We start from the raw sequence: 19,077 nt of genomic DNA on the forward strand, positions 1-19,077 counted from the left end.
CATGGCTTGGATCCCGTGTTGCTGTGGCTGTGGCATAGGCTGGCAGCTGCAGCTTCAATTTGACCCCTAGCCTGGGTACTTCCATATGCCTCAGGTGCTGCCCTAAAAAAAAAAAAAAAAAAAAAAGGGAAGGAACGGAGGGAGGGAGGAAGGAAGGAAGGGCCCTTAATGGAGAGAGATCATTTATTCTGGGTGGTTGGGGAAGGGTTCCATGAGGAGACCTGACAGATGAGGAAGACCAGTCACAGTCAGAGGAAGGGTGAAGGATGGAATGTGCTAGAAGGAGCTGTATGTGCAAAGGCCCTGAGGCACGAAAGGGCTTGAGGATTCAAGATCTAAGGGGCACATGCACAATGGCGTGAGGTGGGGCAGGGATGACAGTTCCTTGGCCACCGGGACGCTGAGGGGATTCTATGAGAGTGTGTGGGCAGGCTTGGCCCCATGCCTGGATGTAGTTAGCGCTCAATGAACAGCTGCTATTCTTAGTAAGATGGCACTGCTTATAGCAAGCATGGCTTGTTGATCTCCTGCTGCTAGGAATAAGGCTGCCCAGCTCACAGGGCGCCGGGGGCGGAAGCTAAAAGCCAGCACCAAAGCCTCCTGCATGATACAAAGTAGTTCCATTTTCCCGGGCTTATGAGGATCAGGCACTTAACTCAAAAAAGCTTCTAAACTTATCACCCAAAGAACTTCGCCTCCCCTCGGAAGGCAGAAGAGCCGAGAAAGCAATGATGAGAAAGTTGCAAGGAGGTGGCGACGTTTGGTGTAGAGGAGAAGGACTCCGCGAAGACGCAAAGGAAATTGTGCCCAACACTTCTCGGACACTCAAGGCTTCAGGACCCATGGTGGCATGAGGAGCCAAGGAGGGGCTGACTCTGGGTGCTCACGAAAGAACATCACCTGGGCTTCGTGTTTCTTCACGCAAATAACCTCTACAGATACCGGACTTCATGCCAGTGTCTTGACACGAAGAGCCTGAGGAGACGTCATTGCTCCTCTGGAAAGCGAGGGCATGTAGACAAGTGTACGTTTTCTACAATGTTTGTAAATTATTATTATTTTTTTTGTCTTTTTTTTTGCCATTTCTTGGGCCACTCCCACGGCATATGGAGGTTCCCAGGCTAGAGGTCCAATTGGAGCTGTAGCTGCCAGCCTACGCCAGACCCACAGCAATGCGGGATCCGAGCCGCGTCTGCAACCTACACCGCAGCTCACGACAACGCCAGATCCTTAACCCACTGAGCAAGGCCAGGGATCGAACCCGCAACCTCATGGTTCCTAGTCGGATTCGTTAACCACTGCGCCATGACGGGAACTCCTGCAAATTATTTTTAAATGCTTTATCATATATAGTATAATTTTATATGTGTGTTTCCAAAGTGAAACTGATTCCCAGCTCATCAGACAGGTCTAGGTCTAAGATGATTAGAATTATCAGGAAACTGGTCTCAGAGATGGCTTTTTTCTTTTTTTTTTTGATGTTTTGAACTTTTTTATTTTTAGTGATTTGTATTTTTTCCATTATAGTTGGTTTACCATGTTCTGTCAATTTCTACTGTACAGCAAAGTGACCCAGTCACGCACACACAGTCTCTCTCTCTCTCTCTCTCTCTCTCTCTCACACACACACACACACACATACATTCTTTTTCTCATATTATCCTCCATCATGCTCTATCCCAAGTGACTAGACATAGTTCCCAGGGCTAAACAGCAGGATCTCATTGCTCATCCATCCCAGATGTACAATTTACAAATATTGTGGAAAACAGTCAATTTCATTATTTTCTATTTGGGTTGACATGTGGTTTACAGCTATTCTGCGAAACACTGATATATGCAACAATTAATAATCAACAATCAACAAAATGTACAACGGTAGATGTATTAACCAAACGTCTGTTGATTAAAACACCTGAACTGGAACCACCAACTGCCCTACAAGAGCTGAACAATCTGTAGCATGGTAATCACATCATCTTTTGGACATAACATAATGCATCTCACAATATTATATTGAGCGATGAAGAAAAACAACAAGTGTATGCACTGAAGCATCCCGGGGGCTGTGAAGGAAACAGACCTCAAGTACATGAGAGGCACAGGGACGAAGCGGAGGTGGTGGGCTCTATGGTGAGGGGGTGAGAGGGTTTCTTGGAGGAGGAGACAAGAGTTACTTCTTTTTAATGGAAGGCACAAAGGATGATATCCAGAAAACAGAAAAAGATCAGAGAAACCAAGAAGAAACACAAGAACCCCAGTGGAAAAATGACCAAAGGATATAAACAGGCAAGAAAGGGAAGAGGAGACTCTCACAAAGGGCCAGAAACTACCAAACCCCCAACCTCAGGAGTCACCAGGCAAACACATGAAAACCACACAGACATACCATTTCGTTTCCAGCATGTTGGCAAAAGAGAAATAAATTATAAGTCTAATGATGTCAAATGATCGTTTTTGTCTCTTTTATTTTTTTTAGGGCCACACCCACATGGAAGTTCCCAGGCTAGGGGTCGAATCAGAGCTGTAGCTGCCGGCCTACACCACAGCCACGGCCACACCAGAGCTGAACTGCACCTGCGACCTACACCACAGCTCACGGCGACCTACACCGCAGATCAAGGCAACACCAGATCCTTAGCCCACTGAGCGACGCCAGGGATCAAACCTGAGTAGTCCTCATGGATGCGAGTCAGATTCGTTACCGCCGAGCCACGACGGGAACTCCTAACGACGTCAAACGTTGTTGAGAACAATGGGAATCCTCATCCACTTGGTGCCATCTCCATGGACAGCAATTCAGTAGCAGCTACAGAGGCTGAAGACAAGCATGCCCTGTGAGCCCGCAGTATCCCTCCCGGCTACACCAGCCATGAGTCTAAAAACACGTGTGCCAGGAGACAGGTGGGGATGCTCACTGCAACACTGAATAAGGAATACTGTCGACAACCTAAAGACCCATTAACGGGAGAGTAAATAAATACACACAACATTGAACAGTCATACAATAGAGTCTCAGTAGGTATAGCAGTTAATAAATGAGAAGGACATGCATCCAAATGTATTAATCTCAGAAAGGTAATACTGATGAAAATACAAGGCGTGAAAAGAGAGAAAATGACCAATATCATTTATGTGAAGTAATAAAAGAAAACGCACTCCTAAGTATATGTAATAGAAGTATAAAACCACAGACAAGAAATTCCCGTTGTGGTTCAGTGGTTAACAAATCCGACCAGCAACCATGAGGTTGCGGGTTCGATCCCTGGCCTTGCTCAGTGGGTTAAGGATCTGGCGTTGTCGTGAGCTGTGGTGTAGGTTGCAGACGCGGCTCGGATCCCGCGTTGCTGTGGCTCTGGCGTAAGCCGGCAGCTACAGCTCTGATTCGACCCCTAGCCTAGGGAACCTCCATATGCCACGGGTGCAGCCCTAGAAAAGACAAAAAGACAAGAAATAAAATAAAATATAATAAAAATAAAACCACAGACAGGAAAGATACACAACTCCACAGAATGGTCCCCTCTGGAGGGAAGGTACAAAGAGGACTTAGCTGTATCTGAAATGGTTAATTTAATTCTAAACATCAATGTTTATTAAATCTGGATAGTGATACATGCATGTTCATTACATTTTTCTCTGTATTCTGGGGCACATTTAAAATATTTTCTAATAAGTTTTTAAAAGCTTAGAAGCAAATATGACAAAATGTGAACAGCTTTTAATTCTAGGTGGTGGAAATAGGAGTGCTTGGTATCTAATATATTTTTCTTCCTTCCTTTAAGAAACCATCACTGTAACAATTAGATTCCAGTGTAAAACCTGGGAAGGAAATCCAGGAGCCAAGCTTTCAGGCAGGTAAGAGCAGCCAAAGACCTGTACACAGTGGTCTTGTTTTACTGTGAGGGTTAAAAAGAGAGGCAGGGAGGGAGGGGAGGAAGAAAACCTCCCTGTGTACCCACACTGGGAAACTCTGGTGGTATCTACTAAAGTGGAACAATCGCCCTTCCTACAGCCTGCAATTCCATACCGCACACCCATAGAAACATACACGCAATTCATGCAGCTCAATTAAAAAAAAAACAAAACACTACACAATTAAAAAAAAAATGGACAGAAAATCTAAATAGACTTTTCTTCAAAGAAGACATACAGATGACCAAGAAGCACATGAAAAGATACTCAACATCACTAATGGCTAGAGAAATGCAAATCAAAACTGCAATTGGGTAGCACCTCACACAGTCAGAAAAGCCATCATCAAAAAGTCTATAAACGATAAATGCTGGAGAGGTGCAGATAAAAGGGAATCCTTCTACACTGTAAACGTAAGTTGGTGCAACCACTGCAGAAAATAGCACGGAGGTTCCTCAAAAAACCAGAAACAGAATTACCATATGAACTAGCAATCCCACTCCTGGGCATATAACCAGAGAAAAGCATAATTTGAAAAGATACATGCACCCCAATGTTCACTGCAGCACTATTTACAATAGCCAAGACATGGGAGCAACCTATATGTCCATTAACAGATGAATGGATATAGAAGATGTGATACATACATATACAATGGAATATTACTCAGCCATAAAAAGAATGAAACCAGACATTTGCAGCAGCACGGATGGACCTAGAGGTTATCATACCAAATGAAATAAGTCAGACAGTTTTGAACTTATTTACAAAGCAGAAACTGACTCACAGTCTTCAAAAACAAACTTAGTATTATTTTTGTCTTTTTTTTGTTGTTGTTGTTGTTGCTATTTCTTGGGCCGCTCCTGCGGCATATGGAGGTTCCCAGGCTAGGGGTTGAATCGGAGCTGCAGCCACCGGCCTACGCCAGAGCCACAGCAATGCGGGATCCGAGCCGCGTCTGCAACCTACACCACAGCTCACGGCAACGCCAGATCGTTAACCCACTGAGCAAGGCCAGGGACCGAACCCGCAACCTCATGGTTCCTAGTCGGATTCGTTAACCACTGCGCCACCACGGGAACTCCCCAAACTTAGCATTACTAAAGGGGAGAGGCAGCAGGGGGTGGTGGACCTAGGGGTTTGGGGCTGGCACATGCACACTATTGTACATGGAATGGAGGGCCAATGGGGACCTGCCATATAGCACAGGGAACGCTACTCGATCTTCTGTGATACTCTATATGGGAAAAGAATCTGAAAAAGAGGATATGCGCATATGTATAACCGAATCACTTTGCTGTAGGTAGAAATTAACACAACACTGTAAATCAACTATACTTGAATAAAATTTTTAAAAATGAAACAAAAAAGAAATCAGGGCTGAGATGCACCAGAAGACATCTCTGTACAAGATTCCCTTTTCTTTTAATCTTTTAGGGCCATACCCATGACACATGGAGGTTCCCAGGCTAGGGGTCAAATTGGAGCTGCAGCTGCCAGCCTACGCCACAGCCACAGCAATGCAGGACCTGAGCTGCATCTGTGACCTACACCACAGCTCACGGCAATGCCGGATCCTTAACCCAATGGTCGAGGCCAGGGATCAAACCTGTGTCCTCACGGATGCTAGTCGGATTCGTTTCCGCTGAGCCACGACTGGAACTCCCGTACAAGATTCTTAATTACAGCACTATGTAAAACTGTGCCAGACTGGGAGGCACGCAAACATCCACCAACAGTCAAAGATAAAAAAATGTGATAACATCCACACAATGGACTCTTCTCAATGGGATTCATACAACTGAATACTACACAGCAATGAAAAAACAAATGACTGCACCTTGCACGAACATGCATGAATCTCAGAGATGTGATGCTGAGAGAAAGACACCAGAAACAAAAAGGACAGATCTAGGATCCCACTAATGTCAAGTCCTAAGCCAGGCAAAAGGAATCTGTGGTAAGGAAACTAGGAGTGCCCGCCCCTGTGGGGCATGGGTGACATGAGGGGTCTTGGGCTTCTGCTCGTGGTCTGTTTCTTGGTCTCTGTGCTGTTGGCACAGGTGTGTTCATTTTGTGAAAATCCATCAGGCAACACAGTTAAGACGGAAGGTATGTCATATCTCAATGTAAAAAACAACAACTGTGATAACACCCAAAAAGCCCCCCGCCACCACCATGAGAGACATGAAGAGAGAGAGGAAGGGGAGAGAAGATTAGAAAGAAGCCAGCATGCATGTCTGAGCGGGCACAAATTACAACTGATGGCAACCAGGTCACTGAGGCTTCTCTGCAGACTTGCTTGCATTTGGGGTTGGGCGGCAGGTCACGTGCAGCATCTCCCTGGATCATCACAAGAGCCCTTGATGCAAGCGCCCTCCACCCACATGACAGCGGAGACACCCAAGTCACAGACTTGCCTGAGGTCACACAGCCAGTGTGTGTGCCAGAGATGGGGTCTGAGTTGTGGCCAATGAGACGCCACAGCCCACACGCTTATCCTCTCGGCCTCTGGCAATTTAGAAGCCAGACCACCTGGCTTCTGAAAATGCTCGAGGCTCGTGGCGCTGCAGGGAAAGTCAAGTGGAAGCAGATAGCTTCCCTCAGCCATGAGGAGCGGGGAAAGAATTAAAATGGCAGCGAGCGAGTTCCCGTTGTGGGGCAGCGGAAACAACCCGGCTAGTATCCATGAAGACGTGAGTTTGATCCCTGGGCCCGCTCAGCAGGTTAAAGATCCGGCATGGCTGTGAGCTTTGGTGTAGGTCACAGACTCGGCCTGGATCTTGCGTTGCTGTGGCTGTGGTGCAGGCTGGCAGCTGTGGCTTCAATTCGACCCCTAGCCTGGGAACTTTCACAGGCTGTGGGTGAGGCCCTAAAAGAACAAAAAAAAAAAAAGAAAAGAAAAGAAAAGAAAAAGAAACTGGCGGCAACTTGACACACTGAAAATATTTTTTTCTAGCTTGCTGAAGACTAACCAAGACTGCAATACACAGTTGTCCAAAGTTAATGGGAGTACTGAAGGGGAAGGTAGCAATTACTCTCACTTATGGAAGAAGTGAGTAAACGCTGAGAAGCACTCTTCCAGGTTGTGATTTTAATCACTTGTCTAAAAAGGTGCAGGGGAAAAAGCAGCTACAGCCTGCGTGAGGTATATTTAGAAGGCCTCCAGAGCTAGAAGGAGAGATTAAATAATGACGTGCCAGTCTCTTCACAGCCCCAGAAACATTTACGGCAACACCTGATGCCCAGTAGAGACTCCGAGGGTTGATAACTCATGTCAATTTCCAAACCAGTGGGTTCAGCACTGCTGCCCCAGAGGCCTCAACCCCAGAGGAGAGAAGAGGGGTACTCCCATCTGGATGGTGAACTAGGAGGGTGACACCCCAGAAGTGGCTAATGCAGTCTTCTTAAAAATTTTTTTAAATTACAGTATAGTTGATTTTCAGTGTTGTTGGTTTCAGGTACAGGGCAAAGTGATTCAGTTTTATATGCATATATATAACTGAATATATATAACTGAACATACATATATGACTATGATGTGGGTGTGTGTATGTATGTATGTGTGTACATATATTCTTTCTCAGATTCTTTTCCTTTATAGGTTATTACAAAAGATTAAGTATAGTTCCCTGTGTTACACAGTAGGTCCCTGTGGTTTATTTTACATCCAGTAGTGTGTATCTGTTAATCCCAAACTCCTCATTTACCCCTTCCCACTCTTTCCCCTCTCAGAAACCATAAGTTTGCTTTCTATGTCTATGGGTTTGCTTTGTAAATAAGATCAGTTTTACCATTTTTTAAGATTCCACCTATAAATGATATATGATATTTGTCTTTGTCTTACTTCACTTGGTATGAAAATCCCTAGGTCCATCCATGTTGCTGCAATTGGCATGATTTCATTCTTTTTTATGGCTGAGTAGTATTCCATTGTATATATGTACCATATCTTCTTTATCCATTCCTCTGTCAATGGACATTTACGTTGATTTCATGTCTTGGCTGTTGTAAACAGTAAGGCAAAGTCTTTGCAAATCCTCCTGCAAATATTCCCAGTGTTGGGTCTATATCCAGCAAGCAAGTGAGGCCTGAGAATCTTTCTGTGAGCAGTTAGCAAAGAGCTAAGGTGGTGCAGGGAACTGAAGAGAAAAGGAATTGGAAGCTGTACAACACTGGTGTCACACACCGATCTCCATGCAGCTTGAATTCATTTGTTCATTGAACATATTTAACTCAGCTCATGCTTTGCACCGGGCACTGGGTGAGATGCCGAGAAGACAAAGACTTAGCAGGCCTTGTTCTGCTCTCTAATTCCATGGGAGAATGGGAGAGAGAGAGGACCATGCATCAGGCAGCACAGAGGGAGCCTGAGAAAGAAACCCAGATGAAGGATGGCTAACACTTGGAGCTCAGGGAAGGCTTCCTGGAGGAGGTGGGACTTTCAAGGTCTGTGACCCGCGACCTCTAAGACAATACTCCTGGACTCTAACTCTCTACGTGCTTCATGGGATGGAAACAGGGCAGCAAGTACACTTCTAGTAGCTGGCTCTGGATTATGTGTTTATCAAATGACCTTGATTTTTAGTTTTAGTTTTTTGTCTTTTTTTAGGGCCACACCCATGGCATATGGAGGTTCCCAGGCTAGGGGTCCAATCGGAGTTGTAGCTGCTGGCCTGGCCTATGCCACAGCCAGAGCCACACCAGATCCGAGCTGTGTCTGTGACCTACACCACAGCTCAGGACAACGCCAGATCCTTGACCCACTGAGCAAGGCTGGGGATCAAACCTGCATCCTCATGGATACTAGTCAGATTCGTTTCTGCTGAGCCACGACGGGAATTCCCACCTTGATTTTTAAATTGGATTTTAATTCATTGTTATAGAAAAGTCCTCCCTCACTTATGAAATCCATACGCCTATCTGCAGACGCATCACATACATAGTCCAGGTCTGTGTCTTAGCACTGTCTCTCTCCTGAGACAATTCTTCTGGCAAGATGACGTCAGCAACTGCTCTCCTGGAGAATATCTTAAGAGGCTTTGACTGTATTAAAGAGAAACACAAATGTGTGATATATAATGAGCCTGTTTAATACATTAAGTACCGGGACTATTTACACAGCGGTTGGCAGAGTGTCAAATGAGAAACAAGCTTGAGTTTATGGCTTCATTCAGCTGGAGCATCTTTTCTCTCCCAAATTTCTCTCTGGAAAACCAGGGGATGGTGCTGGCGCTCTCTGTGTCTCTGTTCCAATTGGGTGGTGGTATCCGCACAGGTTTCTGGAAGCTCTTCCACACGAGGGTGTTGCTGGCAGAGGCCTCTGAGATTCTGCATCTCTATAGAGAAACCTGTGGGAGGCCTGACTTTCTGTAGCATCAGCTCCCAGATGTGGCTGTGGGTTTACAGGGCTTCTCGACTAGGAGGCACAGTGCATTTGCACAAGTTTGACTCAATTCCTGATAGAAGCCCCAGGATCTTGGGTGAGATGCTTACAGCCTTTGGTTTCTTTTTTTCTTTTTTCTTTTTTTTGTCTTTTTGCCTTTTTGCCTTTTCTAGGGCTGCTCCCATGGCATATGGAGGTTCCCAGGCTAGGGGTCAAATCGGAGCTATAGCCGCCGGCCTACACCACAGCCACAGCAACACGGGATCCAAGCCGAGTCTGCAACCTACACCATAGCTCACGGCAACGCCAGATCCTTAACCTACTGATCGAGGCCAGGGATCAAACCTGCAACCTCATGGTTCCTAGTTGGATTTGTTAACCACTGAGCCACAACGGGAACTCCCCAGCCTTTGGTTTCTTCATCTGCAAGATGTTTTCTACGGGGCTCGACAAGAATTGCATGATAGAAAATGAATACGAAGGGAGTTCCTGTTGTGGCTCAGCAGTTAACGAATCTGACTAGCATCCATGAGGAAGAAGGTTCGATCCCTGGTCTCGCCCAGTAAGTTAAGGATCTGGCCTTGCCGTGATCTGTGGTGTAGGTTGCAGACGCGGCTTGGATGCTGTGTTGCTGTTGCTGTGGCTGTGATGTAGGCTGGTGGCTACAGCTCCGATTTGACCCCTAGACTGGGAACCTCCATATGCTGTGGGTGCGGCCCTAAAAAGCAAAAAAATAAAAATAAAAAAAAGTAAACAGTGATTAAACTCTCATTCTCTCTAAAAAAAAAAAAAAAGGAAAATGAGTACAGAGCTTCCGGTGTATGTGACAGGCTGGGCACAGGCTGGTGGTGTTACCATACACAGAAACACAGATTGTGGGGGTTCTAGAGGGACCACTTATGTCAGGCTTGTCCACTGCACAGGCTCAGAGTCCCAGCACCCTCCACGGCAAGAATGTGCCCCTCCCCCATGCCCCTGTCATGAGCCCCAACGCAGGCACAGGCATCCTGGTAAGCACTTTGCAAACGTCACCCCCTCACACTCACTCAACAACACCACTGTCCCTGTACACAGAAGGGAACCTGTGGCACAGAGAGGTCAAGTAACTTGCTTAAGGCCGCACAGCTAGTGAACCCGTAAGAACTTTTTTCCTTTTTACTCTCAGGGTTGGCAAAGTCCTGCTGAGTGAACCAACGCATGACTGACTGACTCCACACGCTGAGGTTTACTAGGCAAAGGTTTACGTCTGTGGGTCACTACGAAGGCGGCAGCTCCTGGCTCTAAAAAGCGCCGGTCAGCGGACTCCGGGAGTGTGAGGGGTGGGGGGCTGAGAAGGGGGATGCAAGCAGGGCAGGCTTCGCACCCACGAGGTTAAGGAACAGACTTCTGGAATCAGTATAAATGCCCACCAATGGGGCAGAAGCGAAAGACTCTCCACTCCTCTGTGGGTCCCCTGTGGCATGTCTGGGGTGAGAGGGCTCTGCGAACCATCTGTCTGGCCTGCGAGCAGCTGGGACACTGCCATGTGAGAGGACCTTGGACAAGGCACGTCACCTCCCTGGGCTTCCATTTCTTCATCTGCAAAATGAGCCAAGAGTAAAGGTTTTCTGCCCCACGCGAGGGGAGAGCGGCCTGAGACCACAGCCCCTGGCAAGAGGGACTTTGCCGAGGTGATTAGGGACCTTGAGGTGGGGACGGCACCCTGCTGGGCCGCAGCGAATCTCAAAAGCGGAGACCTGCACCCTGCGGGGTCTCCGCCGTGTGCGCTGACGCGAGCGTGGACGGAGGGTTGGAGGAGAGGAAGGGGCCGTGAGCCACACAACGCAGGAAGCCTCGGGAAGCCGGCAAAGTCCAGGGCACGGGCTCTTCCCTGGCGCCTCCAGAAGGAACCAGCCTCGCCAGCACCTAGACTTGAGCCCAGTGAGACCAGGGCCGGAGCCCTGATTGACTGAATGGTGAGATGGTAGGTGTGTGTGGTTTGGAGCCACGAGGTCTGTGGCGCTTGAAGACACAGCCACAGGTGCATGGGGGCAACAGTGTGAAAGGAAAGGAGGTGCCCTGAGCGACTTGCTCTCCCGCTGGCTCCCTCATGTAGGATTCCCGCTGCCCCTTCGAGCATTTTCCCTCCTGCAGAAAGCAGCTCTGCTTCCTGCTCCTCACTCCTCTCCAGGCTCAGGGACCCTCTTGGGCTCATGGGACGCCTCTGGGAGAACTGACTGACCAGCCCTTCTCCCTACAAGACCAAGACCTTTTTTTTGCTTTTGCTTTTGCTTTTTAGGGCCCCACCCGCAGCATCTGGAAGTTCCCAGGCTAGGGGCTAGGGGTCAAATGGGAGCTGAAGCTGCCAGCCTACACCACAGCCATAGCAACACCAGATCCAAGCCGTGTCTGTAACCTACACCACAGCTCATGGCAATGCCAGATCCCTGACCCACTGAGGGAGGCCAGGGATCAAACCTGCATCCTCAGATGTAGTCAGATTCGTTTCAGCTGTGCCACAATGGGAACTCCAAGACCGTGAACTTGGCAAAGGCAGAGCCTGTACTCTAAATCCTCTAACTCCCTACACCCAGCAGGACACCCCTCACCTGGAACGGGTTTGCCAAATGGAAGAATTTGCCAGCCTGCGTGCAGTACCCCAACACCTGCTTGTTCTCCACCCTCTGCCGGGGTCCTCAGTCCTGGGGCTGCACCTCTCAGGGAGCTGCAAGTACTTTCCATGGCTTAGTGAGCACCAGACGGCTCCTCCACAGCACGCTAGTGTATGTGTTTTTAATGCATAATTTCTCCAACAAGTTGAATTATCTTTGGCTTGGGGGAAAGCGATCTGCCTTGTCTTAAAGCCAAATGAACTTTCTGAGACTGACTCCATTATCCTGAGAAGAAGCGACAGTCCCTCCATTCTCATTTGCTCCTTGAGCAATAACGGAGACTTTCAGGAGCATTACCAAGAAGGCATCTTCCACCTGAGCCCTTGTGCCAGCAAAGTCCGTCTGGACGGGGAGCTCACGGGCCACCCCCTCAGTCGGTGAGGCAGCCGGCTTCCCTGTCTGCAAAGGCCTGCTGTTTCTTGCCTGATCTGCAAAAAAATATTCAGCCCAAAGAACAATATTCAAAGATACTCAAAGTTATTCTACTCACTTCAGATATAGATATATATATTTTTAAATTTCTGCCAAGACTCAGTGAAGTAGAGAAGGAAACAAAAGGGAAGCTTTTAAGTGAACATTTAATTTCTGTTCTTTGATTCCTTCACTCAGGCCATGGGTCTCGCTGGTAACCATCACGCAACACACAGAGGAGGCTGGGGCAGCCTGGGCCCTGAGGCTGAGCAGCAGAGCTCCTAACTGACCTGCGATGGACACTGAACGTGAGCTGAAAATACACCTTAACTGGCTTAGGCTGCCCAGATCACAGTGCTGTTACCTCAGCCTAACCAAGCCTATCCTGACAGATACAGGCCCCACGCCTGTGATGTTTAAAAGTTAATGAAAAGTTAATGAAAGGGAACCCTTCTGCACTGTTGGTGGGAATGGAAATTGGTACAACCACTATGGAAAACGGCATGGAGGTACCTCAGGAAACTAACTATAGAACTACCACACGACCCAGCAATCCCACTCCCGGACATGTATCTGGACAAAACTTTCACTGAAAAGGATACAAGCACCCCTGTGTTTACTGCAGCACTATTCACAACAGTCAAGACATGAAAACAACCTAAATGTCCGCTGACAGATGAATGGATTAAAGATGTGGTACATATGTACACTGGAATACTACTCAGTCATAAAGAAGAAGAAAGTAATGCCATCTGCAGCAACATGGATGGAGCTAGAGACTCTCATACTCGTGAAGGACGTCAGAAAGAGGAAGACAAATACCATACGATATCACTTATACCTGGAATCTAATATACGGTGCAAATAAACCTTTCCACAGAAAAGAAACAAACTCATGGACATGGAGAACAGACTTGTGCTTGCCAAGGGGGAGGGAGTAGAGGGACTGGGAGTTTGGGGTTGGTCGACGCAAACAACTGCATTTAGAATGGATAAGCAGTGAGATCCTGCTGTGTGGCACAGGGAATTATATCTAATTACTTGTGATGGAGCCTGATGGAGGATAACGTGAGAAAGAGAATATATATATGTATGTATGTATGTATGTATATATAAGGGGGTTACTTTACAGCAGAAATGGACAGAACATTGTAAATCAACCATAATAAAAATCTTTTTAAAAAGTTAATGAGTAACTTTAATACACACCTGTTGTGGCTTGACTCAGCTTCACCAGAATATACTTCACAGGATGGGAGACATGCTCAGGAAGCTATTTTAGTGTGAGGTGGGCGATGGGCAGAGTGGGGGCCAGGACGGTGCGGAGGCCTCTGGCAAGCGCTCTGGGCACCCTGCACCCTTACAACTCAACACACATATGGCACATGAGGCAGAAGAGATGCTTTGCTGAAGACAAATCCTGCATGTAGAAACTACATAACATGCTTCCTTTATCAGTTTTTTTACAAGTTCAAACTGGGGTGAAGATCGCATTTTACTTCTAAAGCTGAGCAAACAGCTAGACGTTCAGGCTGGACCGACACTCACCTGTTAACTGTGTCAAGGCTCAGCTTAATACGTCCTTGAATACCATCCAGGTCTGGATTCTGGAGCAAATCATTTCATGGGTCCAGACATGTTGCACGAAACTCAATCCACTCGAGAACGTCGTGTCTAGACACACTCATGGTCCAAGCCTATCATCTTGAAGGGATCCAACCAAAGACAAGATTCTGATGTGGTCCATTTTTCTAGGCCAATTTAGAACCCAGGCTCTCTAGAAAACGTGCCCTCAGGGAATCAAAGCAGGTATCCTGAGCACTTAGGCACAGCGGCAGTGAGGCACACAAGATTGGTCTCTAGCAGAGCTCATCAGTGTAGCCTCTTTGGGGCACTCAAGTCCTGAATCCTGACTCGTCCTGTCCTTGAAAATCAGACGGACCAGCAGATCTGTCCTGGGCAGCAGCCAGCATGTAGTTAAGGGAAGCAGATGCGTCTTTTCTCTTAGTCACCAGAGGTGACAGGGAGGGGCTCAGGGATCGAACTACAGGGGGAACCTGCCAGGCAATTAAAAGCTAAAGCAGGCTGTAGCTGGCGGAGAGGCTGAGGTTCCATGACGGCTCCCAGCTCTCAGATGCCTGAGCAACAGAGGGGACTGTGTGGCCCAGCCCTGGGGTGGGGAGCAGGACGAAAGCTCCGGTTCAGAACTGGCCAAGTGCATGTGTTTAAGCCAGGCAGCCTCGGGCCAGGGCCACCAGGACGGGACCTTTAATTCCCAAGCTCATTTATCTGCACGTGGGGCTGCAATGGGTGGCCTGCTGGGACAGACTTCACGGTCAGTGCTGCACTGACAGGGACGGAAGGCCTGGGAGCAGGGCTGCGGGTGACCCACCTCCAAGGGGACCCCTCATTCCTGGTCCCTGCACAGGAGAGACAGGACTGCTTCACGCTCTTTCTAAGCCCAGGAGCTCCAGAAAGCCCCGCCTATTTCTCAGGCCTGAGTGTCACCTCCCTCCATCTGAGCCTCACATGCCACTGAGGTACCGAGGACAGGTGTTGTTCTTGGAGCTCTGAACCGTGTAACCCACGGTCGGAGGGGAGATGAGGTGAAGGGGGGGTCGCATCAGGCTGCAGGGAAAGCACTCAGCAAGGGTGCGTCCCAAAGGAGTCCACGTCCTGATCCTGGGGCCTGAGAGCATCTTACTTTCAACGGAGAAAGGGGCCTTTCGGACCTTGAGATGGGAGATAATCACGGATTATCTGGGGGTCGCGGGGGGCACAGTGATCACAAGGGCCCTGAGAGGAGGAAGAGGCGTCAGAGACATGACTGTGCTGAGAGAGGCAGGGGCCAGAGTGATGTGACTTGGGCTCTGAAGACAAAAGGGGCCACAAGCCAAGGAATGGGGGTGGGGTAGAAGGTGCAAAAGGCAGGGAACAGATTCTCCTCTGGAGCCCCCGGAAGGAACAGCTCTGCCCACCCTTTAAACTAGCCCGGGGAGACGGGCAGTGGACTTCTGCCCCCAGAACTGTACAATGATAAACCTGAATCGTTTTCAGCCCCTAAACGCGTGGTAACTTGTGACAGCAGCCACAGGGGGTGGAAAGCCGGTCAAAGACAGGCACATGCCGGGTCTTGTGCTCATCCCCTTGGTGAGATGCAGGCAGACCACGTGCCCTGCAGGTGTCCTGGAAGGGCTGCCTCAGCCTAATGTTTCTCCAAATGAGGACGCTGGTTAAGCGGAATCTTGTTTTATGACATTCTGAATGAGCCCTGCGATTTGTACAGGCCTGTGGGTCAAGATTAAATCAGTATATCATCCCCACCCCCGTAAGAACTGTTGTATTTCTTGCTATGAAAAAGTATAGAATTTCTAAGTTTTCTGGGTTTTTTTGGTTTTTTTTTTTTCCACTTTTTAGGGCCGCACCTGCGGCATATGGAGGTTCCCAGGCTAGGGATCCAATCAGAGCTGCAGCCACCAGCCTACACCACAGCCATAGCCACGCCAGATCTGAGCCATGTCTGTGACCTACACCGCAGCTCACAGCAACACTGGATCCTTAAGCCACCGAGCGAGGCCAGGGATCGAACCCACATCCTCACAGATACTAGCCGGGTTCATTAATAGGAGGAACTTCACCGCCAATGAAATCTGCCAGGGCTTTGTCCACATGAGAGCGCTGTGGTTCCCACACTTTGGTGGGCACCACGCAGAGGGCGTGCGAGGACCTCCATCCTGGGCCCAGCCCCGGAGCCTGTATTTCAGTAACAAGGGGTGGGGGGGTGCCTGAGAATCTGCATTTCTACCCAGCTCCAGGTGAGGCCGATGCTACAGATTGGGGGCCAGGCTTCACACATAGTGGAGGATGAAAAGACACCAACTGGCTGCAGGTGTCAGACAAGGTGACAGGGCCCCAGGCCAGGCTTCAGTACCCACTGCCCTGCGACACGTAACGGGTGCTCAGGAAATGCGTGATGAATGAACAAATGCGGGCCGATGGACCAGCCAGTGCCTCCTTTCTTTAGGGTATTTGGATGAACACGCAGAAACAGACCAGGTCATTATCAATGACTAACCTTTCTGAGGCCGTAACCCTGTAAAAAAGGGAGCTGCTCGAGGAAAGCACTCCCTGGAGAGAAACCCCACATTCTCAAGTCCAAACACATATCAGCACAACTATGGATGAAAACGAGAAGCCATTTCTGGGGGGTCCAGAACAGACATCGGCCAACGATGGCCCATGGGCCAAGTCCAGCTGCCCCCTCTTCATATAAATAAAGTTTTATTGGCACAGGGACATGCCCGTGTGCATCCGTCGTGTCTGCAGCTGCTACCACAATGGCAGAGCTGGGTACTTTCAGCTGAAATGGTGGGGTCCCCAGAGCCCCAGATATTTACTCTGTGGTCCCGTTGAACAGGTCTGTCAAGTCCCTGCTGTAGGGAGACAAGGATGCATGGGAAACATAACGCTGGAACGGGTGGGCGACTGTTCTCTTCCTATTTTTTCTTTTATTAGCCAAGTCTGAGTGAGGTCCTTACAGGAGTATGCATGTTTAAATCACAAACTGAAGGACACCAGCTGGAGCGTCGCCTGCGCCACCCCCCCGCCACCCGACGCAGTGACAGCACCTACCTTGTTCCCAATGGCCTTTTTGGGTGGGAAGTTGTAGGCCCTCACTTGGGGGTATTTGTTCTGTAACTTGTGGTGCAAACTCCTAAACTCTGTGTACCGCCGATAGATGTTCCATTCATCGTCTTTTATCCGGATGTAGACCTTTCAAGAAGGGAAAGAGAAAATGTAAACGTCTCTTAATACTCTTAGTACAGGGAGTTCCCACTGTGGTGCAGCTGAAATGAACCTGACTAGTATCCATGAGGAGGCAGGTTCGATCCCTGGCCTTGCTCAGTGGGTCAGGGACCTGGCATTGCCATGAGCTGTGGTGTCAGTCACAGACGTGGCTTGGATCTGGCGTTACTGTGGCTGTGGTGTAGGCCAGCAGCTGTAGCTCTGATTTGACCCCTAGCCTGGGAACCTCCATATGCCGCAGGTGCAGCCCTAAAAAGCAAAAACAGAAAACAAAAACAAAACCTCTTATTACAAAGGGCTGGGATTCTGGAGACGCTCCCCCTTCTTCATTGGGAACACACGGTGTATGTCCACCTCTCATTCCACTGGAGGCCCAGTACCAGAGCAGGGACTCAGGGATGCTGAGTGAACAAATGGACACAGGAGGGAATGGACCTGCCCGGCAGGATGCAGGCACAACACGCTGTACTTCACCCTCCCGGTATCAGCAGAGATCGACAGCCCCATTCATCTCAGAGACACATTTTTCATACATTTGTCACATGCACATTGTGGCGTAACAGACTGCAGGTGAGAGGTTATTCATCTTGCTGGCTATGCATTTCCTCATCTGTGACGCAGAGCTAACAGCACCTCCTCCAAGGTGCCCTGGAGAACACGTAGCCATGCAGGCCAGGCAGCTGGGCCTAGGAATCACGCAGACACGTACCCGGAGGGAGGGGCCGGAGTTGAGATCGGCCCAAGTGGATGGAAGGTCACATCAAGGTGGGACAAACACATCTGGGCCATAAAACTTCCTTACTGTCATCAAGAGGTGACTCTCAAGAGAACACAGTGAGGGTATGAAATGCAAGGGCTGTTTCACTAGCTTTGTACAGGTCCTCACACCTTCCAGGGACACACAGCAACTGCATCTCAAGGCAACACAGAGAAGCGGGAGATCGATCCATTTAAAAAAAAAAATCACGGAGTTAAGAACAGCCCAGAGAGTCAAGTCTCCAATGATAAATAGCTGTTATAATCTGCAATCAGTGAATGTCAATACGCATCTTAAAAACTCTTTAACCACAGAAGGCGGCATCACTTGTGTGAATGATCAATGCTGCCTTACGGAAAACCACCCGTGACCCCCAATCCAGACAGTGTAACATTACACAGCTGAACTCCAGTAAGGTGACCATCACGGCCTCGCACGACAGCCGTGTGAGGAAGATGAAGAGGGGAATTTAAACCAAAGAATTTCAATCAACGGAAGGACGTTTCCAGTGGAATGAGATGGAGACACAGGTCTACCGGGTCTGTTAGGAACCCCCAAGCTCAGAGAGCCGGTAACTACAGTGGATGATAGATATCAAGGGGTCTCAAGTGGCCGGAGGGGTGAGTCTAATGCAACATGGTGAAATTCCAAAAGACCAGTGTCAGGTTTTATGATAAGATCCGAAAACCTGACCCTGTGCGTTGAGACACGGCACAGCGATGGCCTGTGGGACAAAGACTAAATGAGCTGAGTAAATGTGAAAGGGCCACCAAAAAAGACCACGTCCTCTATTTTTTCCTTTTTCTTTTTTGGTCTCCCTGCAGCATGTGCAGTTTCCGGGCCAGAGATCAGATCCCAGGCACAGTTGTGACCTATGCTGCAGCTGTGGCAGTGCCAGATCCTTTAGTCCACTGTGCCAGGCCGGGGATCGAACCTGCATCCTGGTGCCAGAGAGAAGTTGCCAATCCCGTTGTACCACAGCAGGAACGCCAGCCCATGTACTCTTTCGACCTTATAGAAAGGTATATGAGATCTTCTAGAATAAAGGAGTTGAAATTGAAGTCTTACTCTATTCTTTTTTTTTTTTTTTTTTTTGCTGTTTAGGGCCGTACCTGTGGCATACAGAGGTTCCCAGGCTAGGGGTGTAACTGGAG

The 19,077-nt window shown here is 48.6% G+C and overlaps 1 protein-coding gene across 3 annotated transcripts in view; it reads right to left on the minus strand.

Moving 5' to 3' along the window:
* Positions 1-19,077, minus strand: part of SNX29 (sorting nexin 29) — a 551,544-nt gene that overhangs the window by 82,685 nt on the left and 449,782 nt on the right. For all 3 annotated transcript variants that reach the window (XM_047780471.1, XM_047780470.1, XM_047780473.1), the window contains one exon: positions 16,993-17,133. In XM_047780471.1, the coding sequence (XP_047636427.1) occupies positions 16,993-17,133 (141 nt within the window). The remainder of the gene's footprint in view (positions 1-16,992; positions 17,134-19,077) is intronic.

This window comes from Phacochoerus africanus, chromosome 5, assembly GCF_016906955.1.
Source record: "Phacochoerus africanus isolate WHEZ1 chromosome 5, ROS_Pafr_v1, whole genome shotgun sequence".
Classification (NCBI taxonomy): Eukaryota; Metazoa; Chordata; class Mammalia; order Artiodactyla; family Suidae; genus Phacochoerus; species Phacochoerus africanus.